Below are 20,604 nucleotides of genomic sequence, written 5' to 3'. Positions count from 1 at the left end.
TGGGCCGCTCCTGCGGCATATGGAGGTTCCCAGGCTAGGGGTCGAATCGGAGCTGTAGCCACCAGCCTGCACCAGAGCCACAGCAACGCAGGATCCAAGCCGCGTCTGCAACCTACACCACAGCTCACGGCAACGCCGGACCGTTAACCCACTGAGCAAGGGCAGGGATCGAACCCGCAACCTCATGGTTCCTAGTCGGATTCGTTAACCACTGTGCCACGACAGGAACTCCTAAATCACTTTTTTAAAGGGGAGGGAGACCTGGGGAGCTTTAAAAACTACCGATGCCCAGAAATAGTGATTTTCCTGGCCTATAAAGTGGACACCAGGTGCGGCATTTTTAGAAATTTCTCCCGTGACTCTAAGGGAAGTCTTTGCTTCCTAATAAAAAGTTAGTAGTTTTCAGTCTTTGTTTTTTGTTTTTGTTTTTTCCTAGAGCCACACCTGCGGCACATGGAGGTTCCTAGGATAGGGGTCTAATTGGAGCTGTAGCCAGCCTACGCCACAGCCACAGCAACGAGGGATCTGAGCTGCATCTGCGACCTATACCACAGCTCACGGCAACACCAGATCCTTAACCCTCTGAGTGGGGCCAGGGATCGAACACTGAAACCTGATGGTTCCTAATCAGATTCTTTAACCTCTGAGCCACGACGAGAACTCCAGTAGTTTTCAGTCCTGATTCCATGTATGAATCACCTAGAAAGCTTGTAAAAATACTGATCCTCAGGCTCCACCTGCCACTTCCCCCAGGGATGCTAATTTATCTGGAGTTAGGCCCCAGGGCAATCTTACATTTTAAAAACATCTCAGTTGAAACTCACTTGCAGCCAGAGCTGACAACTTTCAATGTTACCATTCGGGAGTATTTCTTTAGAAGTGAGGTTTAAAAGACTATTTAACCCACCATCAAGTATTTGCAATGGTTAGGTCACACCTCCCTCACACCTCAACCCCCACCCACCTTTCCACCAGGACACCAAAACTGTGCTGAATTTTTGCTTTCTTCTGTTCCTCTTGTATCAGGTGACCTTCTATAAGCCTCCAAAAATAGCACTGATTGAGAACATTTCAACCTAATTTGGCTTCCCAAAATAGTACTCGGCTGTCCTAAATAAAGGAATAGAGAGTGCCCTAAAGGTGAGAGATTTTGCCAGGATTCCAATATAAAATGATTCTCCTTTTCCTGAAAGAGCAGAGAATGTGCCTTTATTTTTGCACATAACATTAGTAACAATTTCTTGAGTGTTTACTACACCTAGACACCATGTTAAGTGTTTTCCTGCTCGCACTTAATCCCGAAAGTATAACTGATTCAATTGCTTAATTAGATAAATGAATAATTATTATTATTGTTCCCATTTTAAAGAGGAAGAAACCGAGGAGTAAAGTCTATTGGCCTAAGATTACCACCTAGCTGGGCAGGGAGACAGAATGAGGACCCAGGTCTTTGGCTTCCGGTACTATACTGCCCCCTTATGGCTCAGCCATCCTCACCAGAGGATGCATTCACAAGAGGCACCAGGACTTCGTTTCAGTGCGCCCAAAGGACTGCATGGCATTGGGAACAGCGGGAAAGACCACTGGAGAAACAGCCAGCATTTGCTTTCTCCCTCCTCCCTTCACAGTCAGTCCAAACCCCTGTCCCTAACATTCCCTGGTTCCCAGGCTCTGTGACATCACAGACAGCCCCATCTCTGCTCTGCCAGCTGCAGGTGAGTGAGGCTCAAAGGTTAGACCTGAGAGCAGAAAGGGTATTTTTTTCTGTACTTAAAGGGACCACGTTTCCATCACTCCAGGGCACCGTTTCACTTTGCTCCAGGAAGCAGATGCCATCGTGCTTACCATAACCCCAATTTTCTCTCTCTGGATCCCAGTCTCCCCGTGTGTGCTGAATGACCCTAAGTGCTCCTCTAGCTCCAGAAGTCTTCTTGAGTGACTGATCTGTCTTCTGGTGGAAGTGCTGTGGGGTCACTGGAGACCTGTAGCTCACAGTCCACTTTTGTGGTGGGGGCGGCGGCGGCGGGGGGCCGGGGTGGGGGGGTGGGGAGGTAACCCAAGGGCCCCTTTCTTTGGCTCCTGCTTCCATCTAGAGGGGGGTGCTGGTAGTGCAAGGAACATCACACCCCTCCGCCCCAGCCAAAATCAACTCCACATTTTCATCAGCATCTGTATTTACATTTATTGAGCCTTCACAAGGTGCCAGACAGCTGTGCTAAGCACTTTCCATCATGATGTAATTCTCCAACCACATTCTAGTGTAGATAGTTCTATTATCATTCCCATTTTACAGATAAGGAAACAGAGGTTCAAGAAAGTTAATTTCTTTTAACGTTCATAGCTAACGGGTAGTAAGCCCTGGGTAGTAAGCCCTTAGGAATTACACCCCAAAGAATGTGCTTGTAATTGTGACACTGCTCTCCCTACGAGCCTTCCCATTTCCGAAGAGGGTTCAAAGGTTCAAAACACTTGGCTACCAACCCTTAGAGGAGAAAGTGGTTCTACGCCCTTCTTTTTCTCAGGAAATTGCTACGGAGGAAAGCTATGAACACCATTGGTGCTAAATTCAGACCAAATATAATTAAACTTAAATTTAAAAGCTCTGCTGAGCTGATGCTACAAAATGATCTCCAAGATACTGTGTAATACATAAGCTACTTTAGCAGAAGAGACCTCCATTCAACATGTGGAACAAACAAAAACTGAACTTATTTCTCATAACGCAAGGGAGAATCATACACCAATGACAAAGTCCATGAACAAAGCTAATGGCTAATATTTAAGGCATTTGGGGAGGTATTAAATTCGTGGACGGGTGGGATTTCAGAGGCAGAGTGCTTAGGAATGGCAGACCATCGCCCGTGACAATATAACTCCTGTCTGTCTATTGCTTTCAGGAGAATGGTCATCAGGGTAAAAGCTTATTAATAGATTAAATGGGTTTAAAGAGGTTCTGATGATGATTACCATGGTTCCAGGGCAATCGGTCTTCACTGAGGAGCATGGGAACTCCTTTTTTATTCTCAATCTCCCTAGCTCCGCTCTCCCTCAACCAAAGCTGCAGGAGAACCCCTCGGGGATTATCTGGATCTTGACCACTGTTGTTGACATTCCTTGAAGACACAGTTCCATTTTTCCACTTACAGAAATCTGATATTCAGTTTGAGCATCAGCCAGCCCGTTGTTTTTGTCTCTAAATCATCTGCAGAACTAGATGCTGGGCCAGTTGCTACATAAAAGTATTCAACTCTCTGGACAACAGCCAATGAATGACTGTGAGGCAAACAATAATAATTAAAAGTACTTTTAAAAAGAGTTCTGGAAAGCGCTTTAGAATTATAGCCCATGATTTCCCAGGCATGATCAAGAAGATAAATCTCAAAATGATACCCTAGGTCTACCTGAAATAATTAGGTTGCTTTTTCTTTGGGCTTAGATATAGATTAACTTTACTTGTATTAATCAAGGAGCAACATGAAGTGATGGTAACAGTGCATACTCCCCCTGATTAGCCACAATAAAATCCAAAGGTATTCTATTATCCATAGTTACTTGAGCTAAGGATTTTCGATTGGTCAGTGGTGCCCTGGGGTGTGAGCTGTATTATGTATTATGTTAGCCAAGGTGAAGGAAAATGAGCATCTGTGTTGTCCACCTCTATTGGCAGGGTCGCTGACTTCAGAAGTCTGGGGTGTTGGTGACCCCATGAAGGTTTTTTTTTCCCCCTTGCTGAGGAGGTACGCACTTGGTCCATGTATTCATCACAAAGAACAGTCAGCCTTAATCCTTGTTGGCACTGAAGAGTCTGATGTCCCCGTAAGAAATAAACCATGTCAACAATCAAGCAGTTTTATTGCTAACATTTATGTATCAACAATTTTCCTTAGAAGTTTAGGGGAAGGACAGGAGAATGTTGAGTGCTAAGTTCTTAGAGTGGCATCCTTGGACAGATTTAGACAGCTGTCCTTTGGCCATTAAGAAGCATAAGTTCTTCCAACGGTCTTTCTGCTCAAAGAATATACAACTATCTTCATCCACAGGCTCCATATTCTCTGAGAACAGAGAAACTTTTGGCCCTGTTTTCATTTCAGGAGCGACTTGTTTTATCCAAGGGGCCATAAGATTATTTAATTTCTAGGTAATTTTTAGGACTATTTGAAAATAATAAGGAGATCAAAGTTGAGATTTCAACATTCAAATTTATCATACTAAAGTCCCCTACTTCAGGTCTGAGTCCTTTGCAAGAAGAAAAGGCTCCTTCTACTTAAGCTATTGATCTACCCCAGAATGTTCTTTGAAAGGGTCCAGGAATCTATTCAACCTTTCTCTCTCTCTCTCTCTTTTTTAAAAAATCTTTTTAAGGCCACACCTGTGGCATATGGAAATTCCCAGGCTAGGGGTCCAATCAGAGCTGCAGCTGCCAGCCTACACAACCACAGCAACGAGGGATCTGAGCCACATCTGTGACCTACACTGCAGCTCACGGCAGCGCTGGATCCTTAACCCACTGAGCAACCAGAGATCAAACCTGTGTCCTCATGGGTACTAGTTGGGTTCCTTTCCACTGAGCCGCAGTGGTAACTCCATAAATTTCTATTTGTTTATAAATCCTAAGAAAATAAAGTCACTAAAGAAAATAAAGTCATAAAATAAAGTCATTCCTCTTGGTCCAAGGACCCCATGCAGTGGAGACATCTGTATGTGTTTAGTCAGTGGGATGTAACTAGTCTGCTGGGTATATCTAGGCACAGTATACACACTGTGCTATCTTGAATAACTTATGTGCAGAAAATTAGAGATTTTGTATTATTAAGCAGTCAAGGGTAAAAGAAGTCAAGGGTAAGATTGCTATAATTCAGGCAAGAGATGATGGTGGCTTGGACAGTATAGCAACAGAGTGAAAAGCAAATGCCTATGAATGAGACAACTCACACAGTGAGAGCTGGGTATGATGAGGATTTCCTACAATCGGGGGAGGGGGTTTGCCACAGAAAGGGAGGGGAGAACAGGAAGTATTCGGAGACCTGGAAAATTTGATACACAATGAGAGGAGTTTGGGATGAAAACCAGGCCTTATACTTCTAGACCATCAGAACTAGGAAGAGCCTTGAAGAGCTCATCTAACCTAACTTCCTCTTATCACTGATGAGGCACTTGAGACCCAGAGACAAGCTTGGACTTACTCAAAGCCATATAGCAGGTGGGCAGCAGAACCAGGAACTACATGTACAAGACTGTGCCTCATTACCATGTCCTTGTGGGACCTGGACCAGCCAGAATAGTTTGGAGCCAATGAGCATCATGAAGGGAAGGGAAAGGAAATGGAATGACCACTGACTGGGCGCATTGTGTACCTAGAACCACAGGGATCACTTTTGATTGTTCAAACCCTTACTTCAGCAAAGGAGGCACTGTTATTCCCATTTTCCAGGTGATAAAAGTGAGGCTTAAGAAGGTTAGGGAATCCCCCCCAAGAATATATCCCTAGAAATGGGGTGGAATACAGATCTCTCTAAAAGCCAAGCACGATCATGTGTATTTCTACGTGGGCTGGGGTTTTGCCATAATGAGGTCCTACCTGGAATGTAAGCACAGGTAAAGGACTGGCATTTTTCACCCTTGGTCTTCTGTTTATTTAGGAAACAACCCTGCCCAAGGAACGGGGCTCAAATTCAAGATCAGCTGATTCAGTAAGGTCCCCCTGCAAGCAAAGCTGGAAGGATAGAGGTGTCGACTCTTTTCCATGGGTAAGAAAATTTTGTATGAAATAGAGAAAGTGGCCTTAAGAGAGAGAGCAACCTAGGGTGAAGGGTCTGGACCTGCTGGCTGTGGGGGAGAGCTATACCTTGGGAGAGTCTGAACCTGTATGACCTCCATCACAGTGAATTTCCAGTAGGGCATATGGAATTCAGGGCCCAGAACCCAAGGCCCCCATTCCTTCACTTCATACAGCAGCCCACCAAAACCTGGCCTTGAAGATCTTCTGTTTATGCTGCAAATACTGTGAGGAGCCCAGTACCATAGATGACGGCAAGACCCCCAGTCAAACCCAAGAGCTTCAGCCGCCCAAGCATGGTAGGTAACAGGCACCTGCCCGGCCTCTGGAGAACTCATTTTGCTTATCCCCCTCCTGCTGAGATACCCTCAGAATTCCTTCAGCCTTTGAGTGAAAAATTCCAACATAAAATGAGGAGAAGATGGGGTGGTTAAGTACCCAAATTGATAAACAATAGAGTTTAAAATCTTGATCCTTAAAGTGTGATTCATGGACCAGTAACATTACCATCACCTGGGAGCTTGTTAGAACTTCACTTTCAGACCCTACTCAGAACTACTGAATTAGAACCTGCATTTTAACATGACCTGTGGGGAAACCTGAATGTACATTACAGTTTGAGCAGCATTTGTCTATAGACTATAAAGATAATGGTTAAGATCCCTGCCTTTGGGACTGGGGCTAGCTCCAATCAGCTCTGCTCACAGAATTGAGCAAGTCAGTTACCCTCTCACTCTGAGCTTCAGTGTCCTAACCTGTAAAATGGGGATACCCATACTGTACTATTACTTTTCAGGATCATTGGGAGTACTGCATGAGAGAATGTATAGAAGCACTGAGCCTGGGGCCTGTGCAAAGCAGGCATTCAACAAAAACCAACAAATGGAAACTGTTGTATAGGGGTAGTGGCCAGGGTAGGATAGGCTCTGCTGTTAAAACAAATAGGCCTTTAAGTCTCAATGGTTTATAACAAGGAAAGTGTATCTCTTGCTCATGCAAAGTCTGTTACACATCAACCATCCCCTTTTCATCTTTAGCCAGTGCATTTGGAACACATGGCTTCCAAGGCTACTATGTAGCAGGGGAGAGAGAGAGAGAGAAGGCCTTCAGTTTTTAATGACACCCTTCTTGATGATCTAGGACAAAAGGTCATAGTGGAGAAGACCAGGGATCAAAATCAGCAGTTTCAGATAGAAAAAAACAAAACAAAACAGCATTATTGTCAAGATCAGGCAAAGCTAGGACTGACCAACACATAGTGGGGCAGCAAGTAGTGGGGTCAAGGAGGCTAGTCGGGCAGCTAGAATGGTCCCACAAAGAGATGGGACAGTTCAATGGCAAGGAAGAAAATTCTCATGACATATTTTGCCAGAAATCCACAGGGAAGACTTTACAATACTTCCCCTGGAAATAATTTCATGATAAAAACCAAGAACCTTAAAAACATCAGTCCCTTTTCCCAAGATAATAATGATAATTACTGAGCCTTGATCATATGCAAGGCACTGTCTAGGCATAAGGGACCCAGCTGTGATCTGATAAATTCCCTACTGTTGCAGAGCTTACATACTAGAAAAGTGATCTTATTTAATCCCTATAATGACTCTAAGAAGTGGTCCAGATTATCCAGAAATGATGTGTCATTTTGCAGATCTGAAAAAAGAGGGATAGAGAGAGGTGAAGCCATTCGTTCAAGGTATACAGCTAAGAAGGCTCAGGGTTGTTTATTATAGAACACAGCTTAGCCTGTTGACAAGAGTGTACGTTATACGCATAAGGCTCTAGGAGTATATATTGAAACAAAGCCTTAGAGACAACAATGTTCATCACAATGGTATTTATGATAGCAAAACTTGAAAACAGTCTAAACGCCCAACAATAGAACATTGGTTAAATAAATCCTGAATTATCCATAAAATAGAATAACATGCAACCATTATTTCTTTTTATTCTTTTTTTTTTTTTTGTCTTTTTGCCTTTTCTAGGGCTGCTCTCATGGCAAATGGAGATTCCCAGGCTAGGGGTCCAGTTGGAGCTGTAGCCACTGGCCTACACCACAGCCAGAGCAATGCCAGATCCGAGCCATGTCTGCAACCTACACCACAGCTCATGGCAACGCCAGACCCTCAACCCACTAAGCAAGGCCAGGGATCGAACCCGCAACCTCATGGTTCCTAGTCAGATTCATTAACCACTGAGCCACGATGGGAACTCCAACCATTATTTCTTAAAGTTTAATGGCATGAGAAAAACGTTGATATGTACAAAGTAAAATGCACGCATAATATATATATCTCTAAAAATATGCATAGGCAAACACTGGGACTGTGATAATTGCTAAGGGAAGGGGTTTTTAAAACATTCTTTTCCTATTTCATATTCTTTGATATTTCCTAGCTGTTCTGTAATGGATATTCATTATCTTTATAAACAGGAAAAAAGCATATTTCATATTTTAAAAAGAATACATATTTTGAATCCAGTTTCTGCCTATGAGGGGAAGACTCAAAAAACTAGATAATACAGGTGCAGTTACTCCCCATACCATAATAGCCACCGCTGGTTCACATGCACTGCTCCAGATTTAGCAAAACACCCTCACTTCCACCATCTTCCCTGAGTCTTCCCTCATGACCACATGGCATTACCATTGCCAGGTTTGCGGAAGGATGAACTTGATGGACAAAATCCCAAGCACAAAAGCGCAACGCCCTGCATTGTCCCAGGACAATGCCTGATCCGTCCAGGGAAGACAGCCTCCTGTTTCAGCAGCAGTGAGTTTGAGGGTGAGTTTCACACTGGGGTCCTAATGCTGACCAGGAACCTCTGGGGGAGGGGGCCTGGTCCCAATGACCAAACCTCAATTTGATATTGAGCTAAGCTAAGTGGGGTGACAGGAGAAGCAGAATCACTCCCTGAGGCAGCTGCAGTCACATCGAGAACACACTGAACAGAGTCCAGGGGTCTAAGACTTGCGTGCATGATCCTCTGAGCTGCGAATTACACAAGGAGCAGAGGGCCTGGGAGGAAAGAAGACAGGTCCATACATTACTCGTAATCCCTGGTGGCATCGTCTCATATGGGCATTGTGTATGATTGTTTGCTCAATGTCAGATTCAATCAGCAGACAGTAAATTCCTGGTTGGGTTTGTTCCCCCAAACTCAGCCAGGTTCATGGCAGGTGAAGTGCCAGAAAATGCTTGTGGACTGAGCACAGTCCGTTTGGGGGAGAAATGCCTCTGGATCTTGGGCAGTAGCCATAGCCAGGAAGAAGAAATGCAGCCCCACTGATAAGGTACCAATGCTGTGCCCAGGTGACCTGGCATAGGTCACAACCACCCCATGATGCTGGCTGTTGGGAGGTAAGGATTAGCCAGCCCACCTCAAAATTCTCTAAATGCTCCTGGCAAACAAAATTTGAGTCAAATTTCTATAAAAAGCATCCTGTTTTCCTTGAATTCAGGATGGGGGTCTGGGAGCCCCACTAGCTCACCTACCCCCTCCATATCCCTTCCCCTCCCACCACAGGGCTCCATGGAACAGAATGAAAAACATACCTCTAGGAGTTCCCGTTGCGGCTCAGCAGTAACAAACCAGCAGTAACCATGAGGATGCAAGTTTGATCCCTGGCCTCGCTCAGTGGGTTAAGGATCTGGTATTGCTGTGGCTGTGGCGTAGGCTGGCAGCTGCAGCTCTGATTCGATCCCTAGTCTGGGAACTTCCATATGCTGCAGATGTGGCCCCAAACAAAACAAAGCAAAAACAAAAACAAAACACCTCTGGTTGTATAGAGAAGCCTGAGAGCCGCAGCAGGAAGGGACTTTGCAAAAGCCCAGCAGGGTGATTGTTAGTGTCAGAACCAGGATGGACCCAATTCTTCTATTTTCCAGGCCAGTGCACTTTGCAAGACACCCTGCTGTCACTGGATGCTCCGACGGGGTACCAGAGTGCCCCAGGCCACAGTCCCCGTGGCTTACACAGTGTTCTCCATCGGACAGGGATCAGGGATGGAGGTGATGGAGCAGTCCAGCCAGGCCAAAAGCCAAGGCTTCACTCGGTGTAATTTGTTTCCTTTCTTCTTTCAGATGTGAATTCACATGTTTCCAAAAGAGGTTTTCACAAGAGAAACCTAAACCGCTATTCCCAGGATCACTGGCCATACCCGCCGTGCCGCATTGGGAGACCCTGAACATTCTAGACGGCTGCCCCCTCGCAGGTCTTTGAAGCTGCATGGCTGCTGGAGTGCCTCCAGGAGGAAGAGAGCGGTGAACAGGGGCCATGAAGACCGATTCGGAAACTCCCCCAGAGGAGGAGAAGATGTCTGAACCACCCCCTGGGCCACCAGCGAGAATCACTTCAGCTCCCAGAAAAGCCACTGCGGAGGAGCTGCCTCCAATTAAAGTCTGGTGACATCAAAGGCCTGTGTCCTTCTTCTTTTCCCCTCCCCCTTAGCAGGGAGTATCACTTCCAAATTGCATCTTATCATTTTTATTATTTTTTTATTATTTATTTATTTATTTATTTATTTTGTCTTTTTGCTATTTCTTGGGCCGCTCCCGCAGCATATGGAGGTTCCCAGGCTAGGGGTCCAATCAGAGCTGTAGCCACCGGCCTACGCCAGAGCCACAGCAACACTGGATCCAAGCCGCGTCTGCAACCTACACCACAGCTCATGGCAACGCCGGACCTTTAACCCACTGAGCAAGGCCAGGGATCGAACCCAAAACCTCATGGTTCCTAGTCAGATTCATTAACCACTGTGCCACGATGCGAACTCCTCTAGTTTCCTTTAATCCGGAACCATGGTATCTTTTATCTTCATGAACTTCACCTTTCTGGAATACAGGCATGACTGTCTCATGGAATGTCCCTCAATTTGGGTTTATCTGCTATATCCCTGTGATTAGATTCCAGTTTTGCATATTTTTGCAGGAATACCACAACAGCAATATGGGGTCCTCAGTGCATCATATCAGGAGGCACATGTTGTAGCTGGGTCCTCTTCGCAATGTTATCTTGATATGATTAAGGTGGTGTTTGCTGCCATGTTTCTCTACTGAAAATGACTACTTTTCTCTTTGAAAGGAATGGGTACATTGAAGGAGGGGGATACCGTGAGACTCTGTGAATATCTGGTTCCCCATCAAACTTTCACTCACTAGTTTAAACAACTCAAAATAATTCTGGTTGGAATCAATTGTTACTATGATATTTGCCAAATAATGGTTTCGCTAACTCCCTTATTCCTTCTACATTCATTAGTTAATCTCCTACTATTAAAAAAAAGGATGTTTTAGGTCCATTATTATGTATTCTTGTGACATTTCTTGTTCATTTCATCTGTCCTTTTTAAAAAACTATCATCTTCTTAATTCTTAGGTATTTTTTATTTACTAGGGATATTAGTTTTTTATACAAAATAGACATTTTGAAAGTTTCTGCAGTTTTCCATTTGTCTTTTGATTTTGCTTGTGATGATCTTGATCTTGAAGTCAAATTTATTATTTTATTGCATCCAGATTTTGGGTCATGGTTAGAAAGTCTTTCAGGAAATTCAGTTTATAGAAGAATTCTATCATGTTTTCTAACATGCACGTATACTTTTATTTTGTAACATCTAGATCCCTGTTCCATTTGGCATTTTATATATATAATATATAATTTACATATATATATATATATTCTTTTTTTCCAAGTGGATCTGTATCTTCTTTCCAAATGACTAGTCATTCCAGCACATTTACTTAAAAAACCATCTTTGGGAGTTCCCGTTGTGGTGCAGTGGTTAACGAATCCGACTAGAAACCATGAGGTTGCGGGTTCGGTCCCTGCCCTTGCTCAGTGGGTTAAGGGTCCGGCGTTGCCGTGAGCTGTGGTGACGGTTGCAGACACGGCTCGGATCCCGCATTGCTGTGGCTCTGGTGTAGGCCGGTGGCTACAGCTCCGACAGGACCCCTAGCCTGGGAACCTCCATATGCCGCGGAGGCGGCCCTAGAAAAGGCAAAAAGACAAAAAAAAACCAACCAAACAAACCATCTTTGGCCCAGTCATTTGAGCTTACTCCTTTACATCATGTATGGAAAATGTCATATGTATTTGGTCTCTTTCTGAGCTTTTTATTTTACTGGTAAGTCTGTTCATCTTCTGGTACCAGGTGGTCTTATACTTGCATGTTTCTTTACATATAAATATTAGTATCAGTTTGTCTAGCTCCATTAAAATATTGATATTTTCATTGTGACTGTGCTAAATTTAAAAATTAACTTAGGAAAAATTATAAACATAGGGTACTGTATATAGCACAGGGAAGTATATTCAATATCCTGTGATAAGAACCAGTAGAGACTTAGAAATGTGTTTTCACAGTGGGGCTTGCTATTACATGCCTCTAGAACCCTCATGAGAAGAACATGCCTCAATAGCCTACTATTCGCAGGATAGAAGTTACATGAGGCAGAACCACCACCGCCAGCTTGATGAGCATGATGCGTAGCATGGTACCATGGACAGAAGGAAGGACCATGGGCATTCCCGTCGGTTAACGAATCTGACTAGTAACCATGAGGTAGGGGGTTCAATCCCTGGCCTCGCTCAGTGGGTTAAGGATCTGGCACTGCCGTGAGCTGTGGTGTAGGTCACAGACGAGGCTCGGATCTGGTGTTGCTGTGGCTGTGGTGTAGGCCGGTGGCTACAGCTCTGATTAGACCCCTAGGCTAGGAACCTTCATATGCCATGGGAGCAGCCCTAGAAAAGCAAAAAGACAAAAAAAAAAAAAAAAGAAAGAAGGAAGGACCACAGGATGAAGGGTCAGTAGACCTGCTGCCTCCTCCCTACCTTTGTGGTCCAGTCAAACCCCTCTGTCCCCAACATTCCCTGGTTCCTAGGTTCTGTGACATCACAGACAGCCCCATCTCTGCTCTGCCAGCTGCAGGTGAGTGAGGCTCAAAGGTTAGACCTGAGAGCAGAAAGAGTATTTTTTTCTGTACTTAAAGGGACCACGTTTCCATCGTGCTTACCATAACCCCAATTTTCTCTCTCTGAATCCCAGTCTCCTCATGTGTGCCGAATGACCGCTAAGTGCTCCTCCAGCTCCAGAAGTCTTCTTGCGTGATCTCTTTGATTTGTCTTGTTCTGGTGGAAGTGCTGTGGCGACTGGAGACCTGAAGTTCACAGCCCACTGTTGTGGGTGGGGTAACCCAACAGTGGCTTCTGCTTCCATCTAGAGGGGGTGCTGGTAGTGCAAGGAACACCACACCTACTCCACCGGGGCCAGCATTTCTCTTGCCATCAGCAGTGCTCAGGTTAAGCGTCTACTGTGTGCCAGATAGCTGTGCTAAGCATTTCACTTATTTGTCACCCAATCCTCACAATAACATCCTGGGGTAGATTTTACCATCCCTATTTTACAAATATGAAAAGTGAGGTTTGAGGAGGTTAAATTGCTCTAAACTATGCAGCAAGGTGCAAAAATGAAACCCCAGGTCCACCTAAGCAAAAAATGTATAAGGTATAAGAGATGGCTCTGTGGAGGGAGTGACACCTGAGGTAAGTCTTCAAGGATGATGGGTGAAGGAGTGAGGAGAGAACAGGGAGCTGGAAGGACTGGCTTGTGCAAAGGCACTGTGGTAGAATAATGAGAGCAAGTCTTCGTATTTCTACAGCCAGAGGGTAGTAAGTGAGGCTGGGAGCAAATGAAGCTGGCAAACCTGGTGGAGCCAGATCACAAAGCAAGTTTGAGCAGCAGGATGTGGAGCCACTGATGGTTTGAGGCAGAGGAGTGACTTGATGGGATCTGCACTAGAAGCAGATCTTCTGGTTGCAGGTGAACCAGGAGATCCAGTGGGGAAGCTCTGGTTACTGTAGCCCAGGTGAGAGGAGTGTGTGAGGGCAGTGGCGGGGTACAAGGGGCAAGTGATGGAGGAGTAGTAGTGATAATATTTGATTCAAGATATGTGAATTAAGACTCAAGGAGAGATTTGATTCAAGAATCAAAAATGGTTGATGAATAGCTGAACAGGGAAGGAAGGGAAGTGGGGTGGCAGGAGGTGAAGAAGGGGTCCCCATTTCTGAATCCAGACACAAAGTGAATAGTGGGAACTGACCCCCAAACAGGAAACATGGGAAGAGAGAAAAAAACCAGTCTGCATTGAGGAGGGCAAGATGGGCAGCGGCCCCACCAGCAAGCAGCCAGAAACAAACATATTAAAAGTCCTTAAAGCCATCAGTCAGCTTGGCATGTGGATGAGGCAAGAAGTGTTCTACCGGTTGTGACATTCTTGGAACATAAATGATTCACCTCACCCCCTGTGGTTCCCTGGTGACAGCACCTGCTTGCACCCAGGACTAGAGTTCAACCAAAAATTTAACCATTCCACCAACATGTCCTAGCTGCCTGCTCTATGCCCCATACTGGGGATCCAGCACTAATCAAAGGAGACTGCTTGCTTGTCTTCATGTGGTTGACTCCTGGGAAGACAGAGCCTAGACAGATAAATAAATTCTAGGATGTGCTAGTGCTAGCACCTTCCGGGGGCTACGGAGACGTGTGAAGCGGGGGAGGGGAAGGGCATTTAAAGATGGTGGATAATCAGGGTGAACAGACCAGAGGACCTTGCTAGAAAGGCAACCAACCATTAAGCAAAGGCTTGGAGGAGGTAGGGAATGGGTCTATGGATCTCCAGGGAAGAGCATTCCAGGCCAAGGACAGAGCACAAGCAAAGGCAGTTCTGTTAGGTGAGGCCAGAACGGAATGAAGAGAGGATGGGGGAGACAGCAAGGAGGAGTAGACAAAGGTAGCAGCTAGAACGGCACATCTTTCAGGGAAAGCCCAGAGAAGGACTTCGGCTTTCACCCTGCGTGATATGGGAAGGCTCTGGGAGACTCGCAGCAGAGGTGTGACATGATCCAGCTTATGCTGTGAGAGGATTCTGCCGTGCTGACACTAACAAAGACCAGGGTGGAAAAAGAAGAGAGGCCAAAACAATACTCCAGGTGAGAGATGGTGGTGTGGCTGGAAGGGGTGCAAAGCGGGTGCACAAGGGTGAGGCCGTGAAAGGAACCCAGTGTGATGTTGGTGAATCCAGCCACCGTGATGGAAATGCCTCGGGTGGGGGCTTTGGCCACAGGGAAAGGGGGATAAAAGAAGGAGATGGCCAGGGTCTGGAAGAGGAAAGGAGACTGGGCCTAAGACAAGGACTTACAAGCTGTGTCATCAGAGCCAGAAGGATCCTTAAAGAGCTGGTGCAGCCCCAGCACCTCCTGTTACAGATGGGAGCCCAGGCCCAGGGCGACAAGGCAGGTTAGTGGCAGAAGCAGGAGCTGAGCTGGCAAGGCTGAGCGGCATTACCAGGCTGCCATGGGACCAGAGCCCAGTGGGAATAGAGCCTGTGAGGCACATAAAAAGAATGAATGGAAAGAATGAGCACTGAGCCAGCACTTCTATGTGCCTGTCCTCCCAGGGGTCACGGTGCATAGTTAAGCATTTACTCCGCTAAGGTGGGCACAACTGTTCCCATTTTTCAGCGGGAAAGTGAGGCTCAAAGAGATGACAGAATCAGCCCAAGAGTACACACCTAGAAAGCAGAGGACAGACTCCCAAGCACGGGCTTGTCTGTGGGTGCTGCTGCATGTGCTGGGCTGCCCCAAGGCCTGGCAGAGAGGGGACTGGCCTTTTTTGGCCAGAGTAGTATAATTTAGGAAATAGCTCCATCCAGAGAACTGTGCCAGACCCCAAGATCTGCCAATCCAAGGAGGTGGTCCTGTGGTAAAGACTGGCAGAGCAGAGGTTCCAGTCCTTTCCACAGTTAAAAGAGAACTTTGGACAAAAGAAGACCTGGACCTACTGGCGCTACACGAGGTCTGAGAGAGGAGGGGTGTGATACTGTGGGAGAGGCTGGCCCAGTATGACCCACTGCTTAAATAACAATGGGTTTCTGGGATTGGGCTACAGAGCCAGATGCCCCAGTGCCCCTTCCTCTTACCACAGCCCACCAAAACATGGCAGCCAAGATCTTCTGTTGCTGCTGCTACCCCTGCGAGGGGTCTTCTACCACTGTTGGTTCCCACAATAACACAACCTGCCAACAGCATCATACACGGACCTCAAGTAGGTTCCAGATGTGGGTGTGTGGTGGTTTGGCAAAAACACCTGAGTTATTTCTCTGGACCTTGGACTCCCCAGCCACCTTCTGCTGGGACACCTCAGGTTTCTTTCATGCCTTTTGGGGTGTGGAAGGGGAGTTTTTACACAAACCTGTAACAGCACAGCCTAAAAACTGTATTAGTTATTAGAGATTAAAGATGACTGGCTTAGTTCCACATACCAGTCTGAGTTCAGCCTCATACACTTACTGTGCCTGTCTCTGCACCTCTCTCTGAGCTTCAGCATCTCTGCAAAACGGGGATCATGACAATACACTACCTGCTCTGCAGGTTTGGGGAGGATGAAATGAGGCAACGGATATAAGGGTCTAGACTGTGCACGCCCTCCCCTCCCCCAACCCCCCCCCCCCCCGCCAATGCACATAACAGACGGTAACTGGAATGTGTCATAGTCAGGACCAGCTAGGCTCTGCCGAGGTAACAAGTAAGCTCAAAGTTCTCAATTCCTTAACCCAGTATGGGGTTATTTGTAGCTCAAACAAGCAGAATTTCCTTTTTAAATCCTTAATAATAGGAGCCAGCCCCGAATGGAATATGACCAACACCATTTATTCACATGGAATTCAAAGCCTTTACTCAGCATAAATATCATCCTTCTCTCTTCCAGATCTGAACACAGATCCTCATAAAGATAATAGACAAAAGAGACACCCACATCATCACCCCAACATTTTGGCGATGAAGGTATATAATCTTGGGAGGCCCTGAGCATCCTAGGTGGCAGCCCCCTCGCAGGTCTTTGAAGCCACACGGCTGCTGGAGCATCTTCGGGAGGAAGAGGGCAGTGAACAGGGGCCATGAAGACCGATTCGGAAACTCCCCCAGAGGAGAAGACGTCTGAGCCACCCCTGTGCCACCATCAAGAGTCACTTCAGCTCCCGGAAAAGCCACTGCGGAAGAACTGCCTCCAATTAAAGTCCTTAGTCGCACCATAGGCCTGTGTCCCTCCTCTTTCCCCCACCCCAACCCTCCTTCTGAGATCCCCTTGAATAGGGAACAATTAGAACCTGGTATCTCTTACGGACGCTTTAAAGAAATGAGGTTTTATTCTAAAATAACTTTCAGTCACTCCTCACCAACCCAACCAAGTGCTTAGTTAGCTGGTCAGCGTAATGGGCAGCAATAAATAGATGCTGTAATAATTGTCTAGAAATTGAGGGCACAATTCTGCTCACCTACTGTGTGATTCCTTTTGGTGCTCAGGGCCAGTGTGAATAGTGGGGCAAGTAGTACAAAACTCTGCAGCCAGCAGCCCGACAGGGGTAGACATAGAGAGCTGTTTGTGCTAAAACACAGAGCATGCAAATGTGAGTGACATCAGGAGACCCCAAGTGGCTTCAACTTTAGCTAGTGAGCCAGGCACAGAAGCCTATCACTTCACAGAATAGAGAACAATTTGGAAACAATAACAATGGGGAATTTTGCAACCAACTTGGGGGTTTGGGGAAGGTTTCCTTAGCAGGAAGGAAACATGGGGACTTGCTAACTATATGTGGATTATCAGTCCACTAGGCTGGATAACCCCTTCCCCACAGGAGAAGAATCCTCAACAGCATCAATAGAATATAGAGACAGTTCACTTTCTTGGGGCCTTGTTGTCAAACGTTCTCTTCTCCTGCCATTTCTCTTGCTGCATCCCCTGAACCCTCCCGGTGACTCAGAGTCTTCTTATCCTATGCGTTCCTCAACACCCGCCATGCCAGGGCCCCTCTCAAGCCTATGTTCCTTATGTCTTGGAACCATGTCTTACAACAGATATGGCAGGTGCTTTGCACATAAAAGATACCCCTCAAATGTCAACTGCTTTGATCATTTAGAAGCCACTTCACAGAAGGATGGGAGGAGGTTCACATCCTGTGAACTTGTTAAAGGGCTCTTGGCTTCAGGGTGCTATCTTCCTCTAGACGATTTACAAGTCATAACAATGACAATAATAATGGAAGCCACAGCTGGACCTTACCTCTGACTATGGCAGATTAGCTGGGATCAGACCAAACTTCCTGCTGAGAGCAGAATAAAAGCCTGTAGTTTCTTTTCCTTAAATCTGCCAAATGCATCAGAGAGCTACCAATGCAGTGAGGAATTGAGGGACCACAACCCTGGAGAGAAAGGAGTGCAAAGAGATGAAATGGACATCACGGTCCTCTGACTTCCTCAAGGCACTCGCCACTTCCTAAGCAGAGTCTAAAAGGCTGAAAAACTAGGCAAAACTTTCAGCAGACTCATAGCTTAGAGGCTGAAGACTCACCCTGGAGGAAGAGGACTGGTTATTAAAAGCTTTTAAATAGGTTTCCTGTTAAAACCCCTGAAGGGCTAGAACTTGCAAGTCAGGGCTAACCAGAAATAAACCAGGTCTCACTAGGACTGAAACCCAGAGTCAGTTTATTCCAACTTGACTTTTCTCAGAAGCAATAGTAAATCCTTTCCAAAGGAATATCCAGAGTCTTGTATATTTCCTCAATGTTTCACTTTTTAAAAGTGTCTAGCATTCAATCAAAAATTACCAGGAATACTAGAAGATAAGGCTGATAAGAAAGCAACAGGAATATTTTTACAGAAGAACCAGATACTGGAGTTGGCAAACATGTCTTTTAAAATATTGAAGAAAATAGGAGTTCCCATCATGGCTCACCAGTAATGAACTCGACTAGGATCCATGAGGATATGGGTTTGATACCTGGCCTCATTTAGTGGAGTAAAGATCCAGCATTGCTGTGAGCTGCAGTGTAGGTTGAAGCTGAGGTTCAGATCCCATGTTGCTGTGTCTACAGCTCTGATTCGACCCCTAGCCTGGGAACTTCCATATGCCACAGGTGCAGCCCTAAAAAGACCAAAAAAAGAAAAAAAAGAAAAGAAAAAGTAAAGTGTTTTGGGGAGTTCCTATTGTAGCTTAGAGGGTTAAGAACCTGGGTTCGGTTCGATTCCTGGCCTCACTCAGTGGGTTAAGGATCTAGCGTGGCTGTGAGCTGTGGTGTAGGTCGAAGATGTGGCTTGGGACTGGCGTTGCTGTGGCTGTGGAGTAGGCCAAAGGCTACAGATTTGATTAGACCCCTAGGCTGGGAACCGCCATATGCTGAGGGTGTGGCCCTAAAAAGACAAAAAAAAAAAAAAAAAAAAAAAAAAAAAAGATTAAAAAAAAAATTCAGACTAAATCATGAAGAACCAAAAGAATAGAAAACATAAAGAGTCTTAGAGATACAGTGACATGGCCTTAACACACATATCCTTAGAGTCCCAGGAGACATGAAAAAAAGCGGGTAGAAGCTATGATGAAAAATACTGTCACAAATTTTTTAATAATAAAAGTAAAAAAATGAAAAATACTGTGTTACAGATTCAGGATATGCTATGAACCCCAAACAGGATAAATATTTTTTAAAAAAGCTATATCTGGGCACATCAAAATACAGCTGCTAAAATCCAAAGCAAAGAGAAGATTTTAAAAACAGCAATGGGACTGATGGCTGACTTCACAATATAGTGAAAGCCAATGCCATCTCCCAAAAGCTCAAAACAAAACTTACCAAAAACTTCTTTGAAAAATAAAAACACTATAGAGGAGTTCCACGGTGGCATAGTGGGTTAAGGCTTGTTATTGCTATGGCAGCAAAGATTCGATCCCTGGCCCAGTGCAGTGGGTTAAGGATTGGTGGTTGCTGCAGCTGTGATGTAGGTCACAGTTGTGGCTCAGATTCAGTCCTTGGCCCAGCAACTTCCATATGCTGCGGTGTGGCCATAATAAATAAATAACACACTAGAGACCTCTCAGCAGACAAAAACTCAATCTGACACCAGAAGATCTGTACTGGAAGGAAAATACTAAAGGTATTCTAAATATAGTTAATATTATACAAAGAAGAATTCCAAAGGTAGTTCCAGAAGAAGGTGAATGACCCTACACAAATGTGTGGAAATGCAGGAAGGGACACAGAGTAATAGCAAAGTAACAATTACATTTAGAATACATAAGCAATATAGCACAGGGAACTCTATCCAGTCTCTCAGGATAGTCCATGATGGAAGATAATATAAGAAAGGAGAATGTATATATATGTATGACTAGGTCACTTTGCTGTATAGCAGAAATTGGTACAACATTATATTTTACTTTTTTTTTTTTTTTTTGGGTCTTTCTGCCTTTTCTAGGGCCGCTCCCATGGCACATGGAGGTTCCCAGTCTAGGGGTTGAATCGGAGCTGTAGCCGCCGGCCTACACCACAGCCACAGCAGCGCGGGATCTGAGCTGCATCTGCGACCTAAACACCACAGCTCACGGCAACGCCGGATCGTTAACCCACTGAGCAAGGGCAGGGACCGAACCCGCAACCTCATGGTTCCTAGTTGGATTTGTTAACCACTGCGCCACGACGGGAACTCCTATTTTAGTTTTTAAAAAAGTAACAAATGGAGTTCCAATCGTAGTGCAGTGGAAACGAATCTGCCTAGGAACCATGAGGCTGCGGGTTTGAATCCATAATAACAATAGCACAATAGGCAGAAAGGTGAAAGAGTTCTAAGGTCTTTGGATTGTCCAGAAAGTGATAGAAGGATTCTCTTATAATAGACTTGAATAAGTAACTGCTAAGAGAAAAGAATACATACCTCACAGGCTAACAGAGGAGGAATTACACAAATCACAAAACCTAAATGCAAAAGAAGGCAAAAAA

At 45.3% G+C, this 20,604-nt stretch overlaps 1 protein-coding gene and 2 long non-coding RNA genes across 7 annotated transcripts; 2 read left to right on the top strand and 1 right to left on the bottom strand.

Annotated features, from left to right (window-relative positions):
* The first annotated feature begins 1,673 nt into the window (after positions 1–1,673).
* Positions 1,674–10,193, top strand: TEX48 (testis expressed 48). Of its 2 annotated transcripts, XM_021068051.2 has the most exons (5): positions 1,674–1,715; positions 5,640–5,747; positions 5,953–6,075; positions 8,434–8,562; positions 9,862–10,193. In XM_021068051.2, exons 2-5 carry the CDS (start codon positions 5,744–5,746, stop codon positions 9,963–9,965), a joined length of 360 nt encoding a protein of 119 aa, XP_020923710.1. In that variant the 5' UTR covers positions 1,674–1,715; positions 5,640–5,743; the 3' UTR covers positions 9,966–10,193. The 2 variants fall into 2 exon arrangements, with proteins under 2 accessions (XP_020923710.1, XP_084849981.1); XM_084993855.1 differs by lacking the exon at positions 5,953–6,075 and having other exon boundaries at positions 1,679–1,715.
* On the bottom strand, positions 7,984–18,706 carry LOC146407166 (uncharacterized). 4 transcript variants are annotated; one of them, XR_014826012.1, is made up of 5 exons: positions 17,898–18,706; positions 17,113–17,222; positions 14,977–15,160; positions 12,793–13,174; positions 7,984–8,796 (listed from the first exon to the last, which is right to left on the bottom strand). It is a non-coding gene; the product is annotated as an uncharacterized LOC146407166 (long non-coding RNA). The 4 variants fall into 4 exon arrangements; XR_014826024.1 differs by lacking the exon at positions 14,977–15,160 and having other exon boundaries at positions 12,793–13,086; XR_014826026.1 differs by lacking the exon at positions 14,977–15,160 and having other exon boundaries at positions 12,793–12,936.
* Positions 12,674–16,869, top strand: LOC146407167 (uncharacterized). The gene is made up of 3 exons (XR_014826029.1): positions 12,674–12,707; positions 12,825–14,767; positions 16,545–16,869. It is a non-coding gene; the product is annotated as an uncharacterized LOC146407167 (long non-coding RNA).
* Positions 18,707–20,604: the final 1,898 nt, after the last annotated feature.

This window comes from Sus scrofa, chromosome 1 (assembly GCF_054392235.1).
Source record: "Sus scrofa isolate SSC_HxYL_T2T_F1_AM1 chromosome 1, Sscrofa_HxYL_maternal_Yorkshire_Landrace_v2.0, whole genome shotgun sequence".
Taxonomy (NCBI): domain Eukaryota; kingdom Metazoa; phylum Chordata; class Mammalia; order Artiodactyla; family Suidae; genus Sus; species Sus scrofa.
This window is presented reverse-complemented; position numbering and strand designations above follow the sequence as displayed.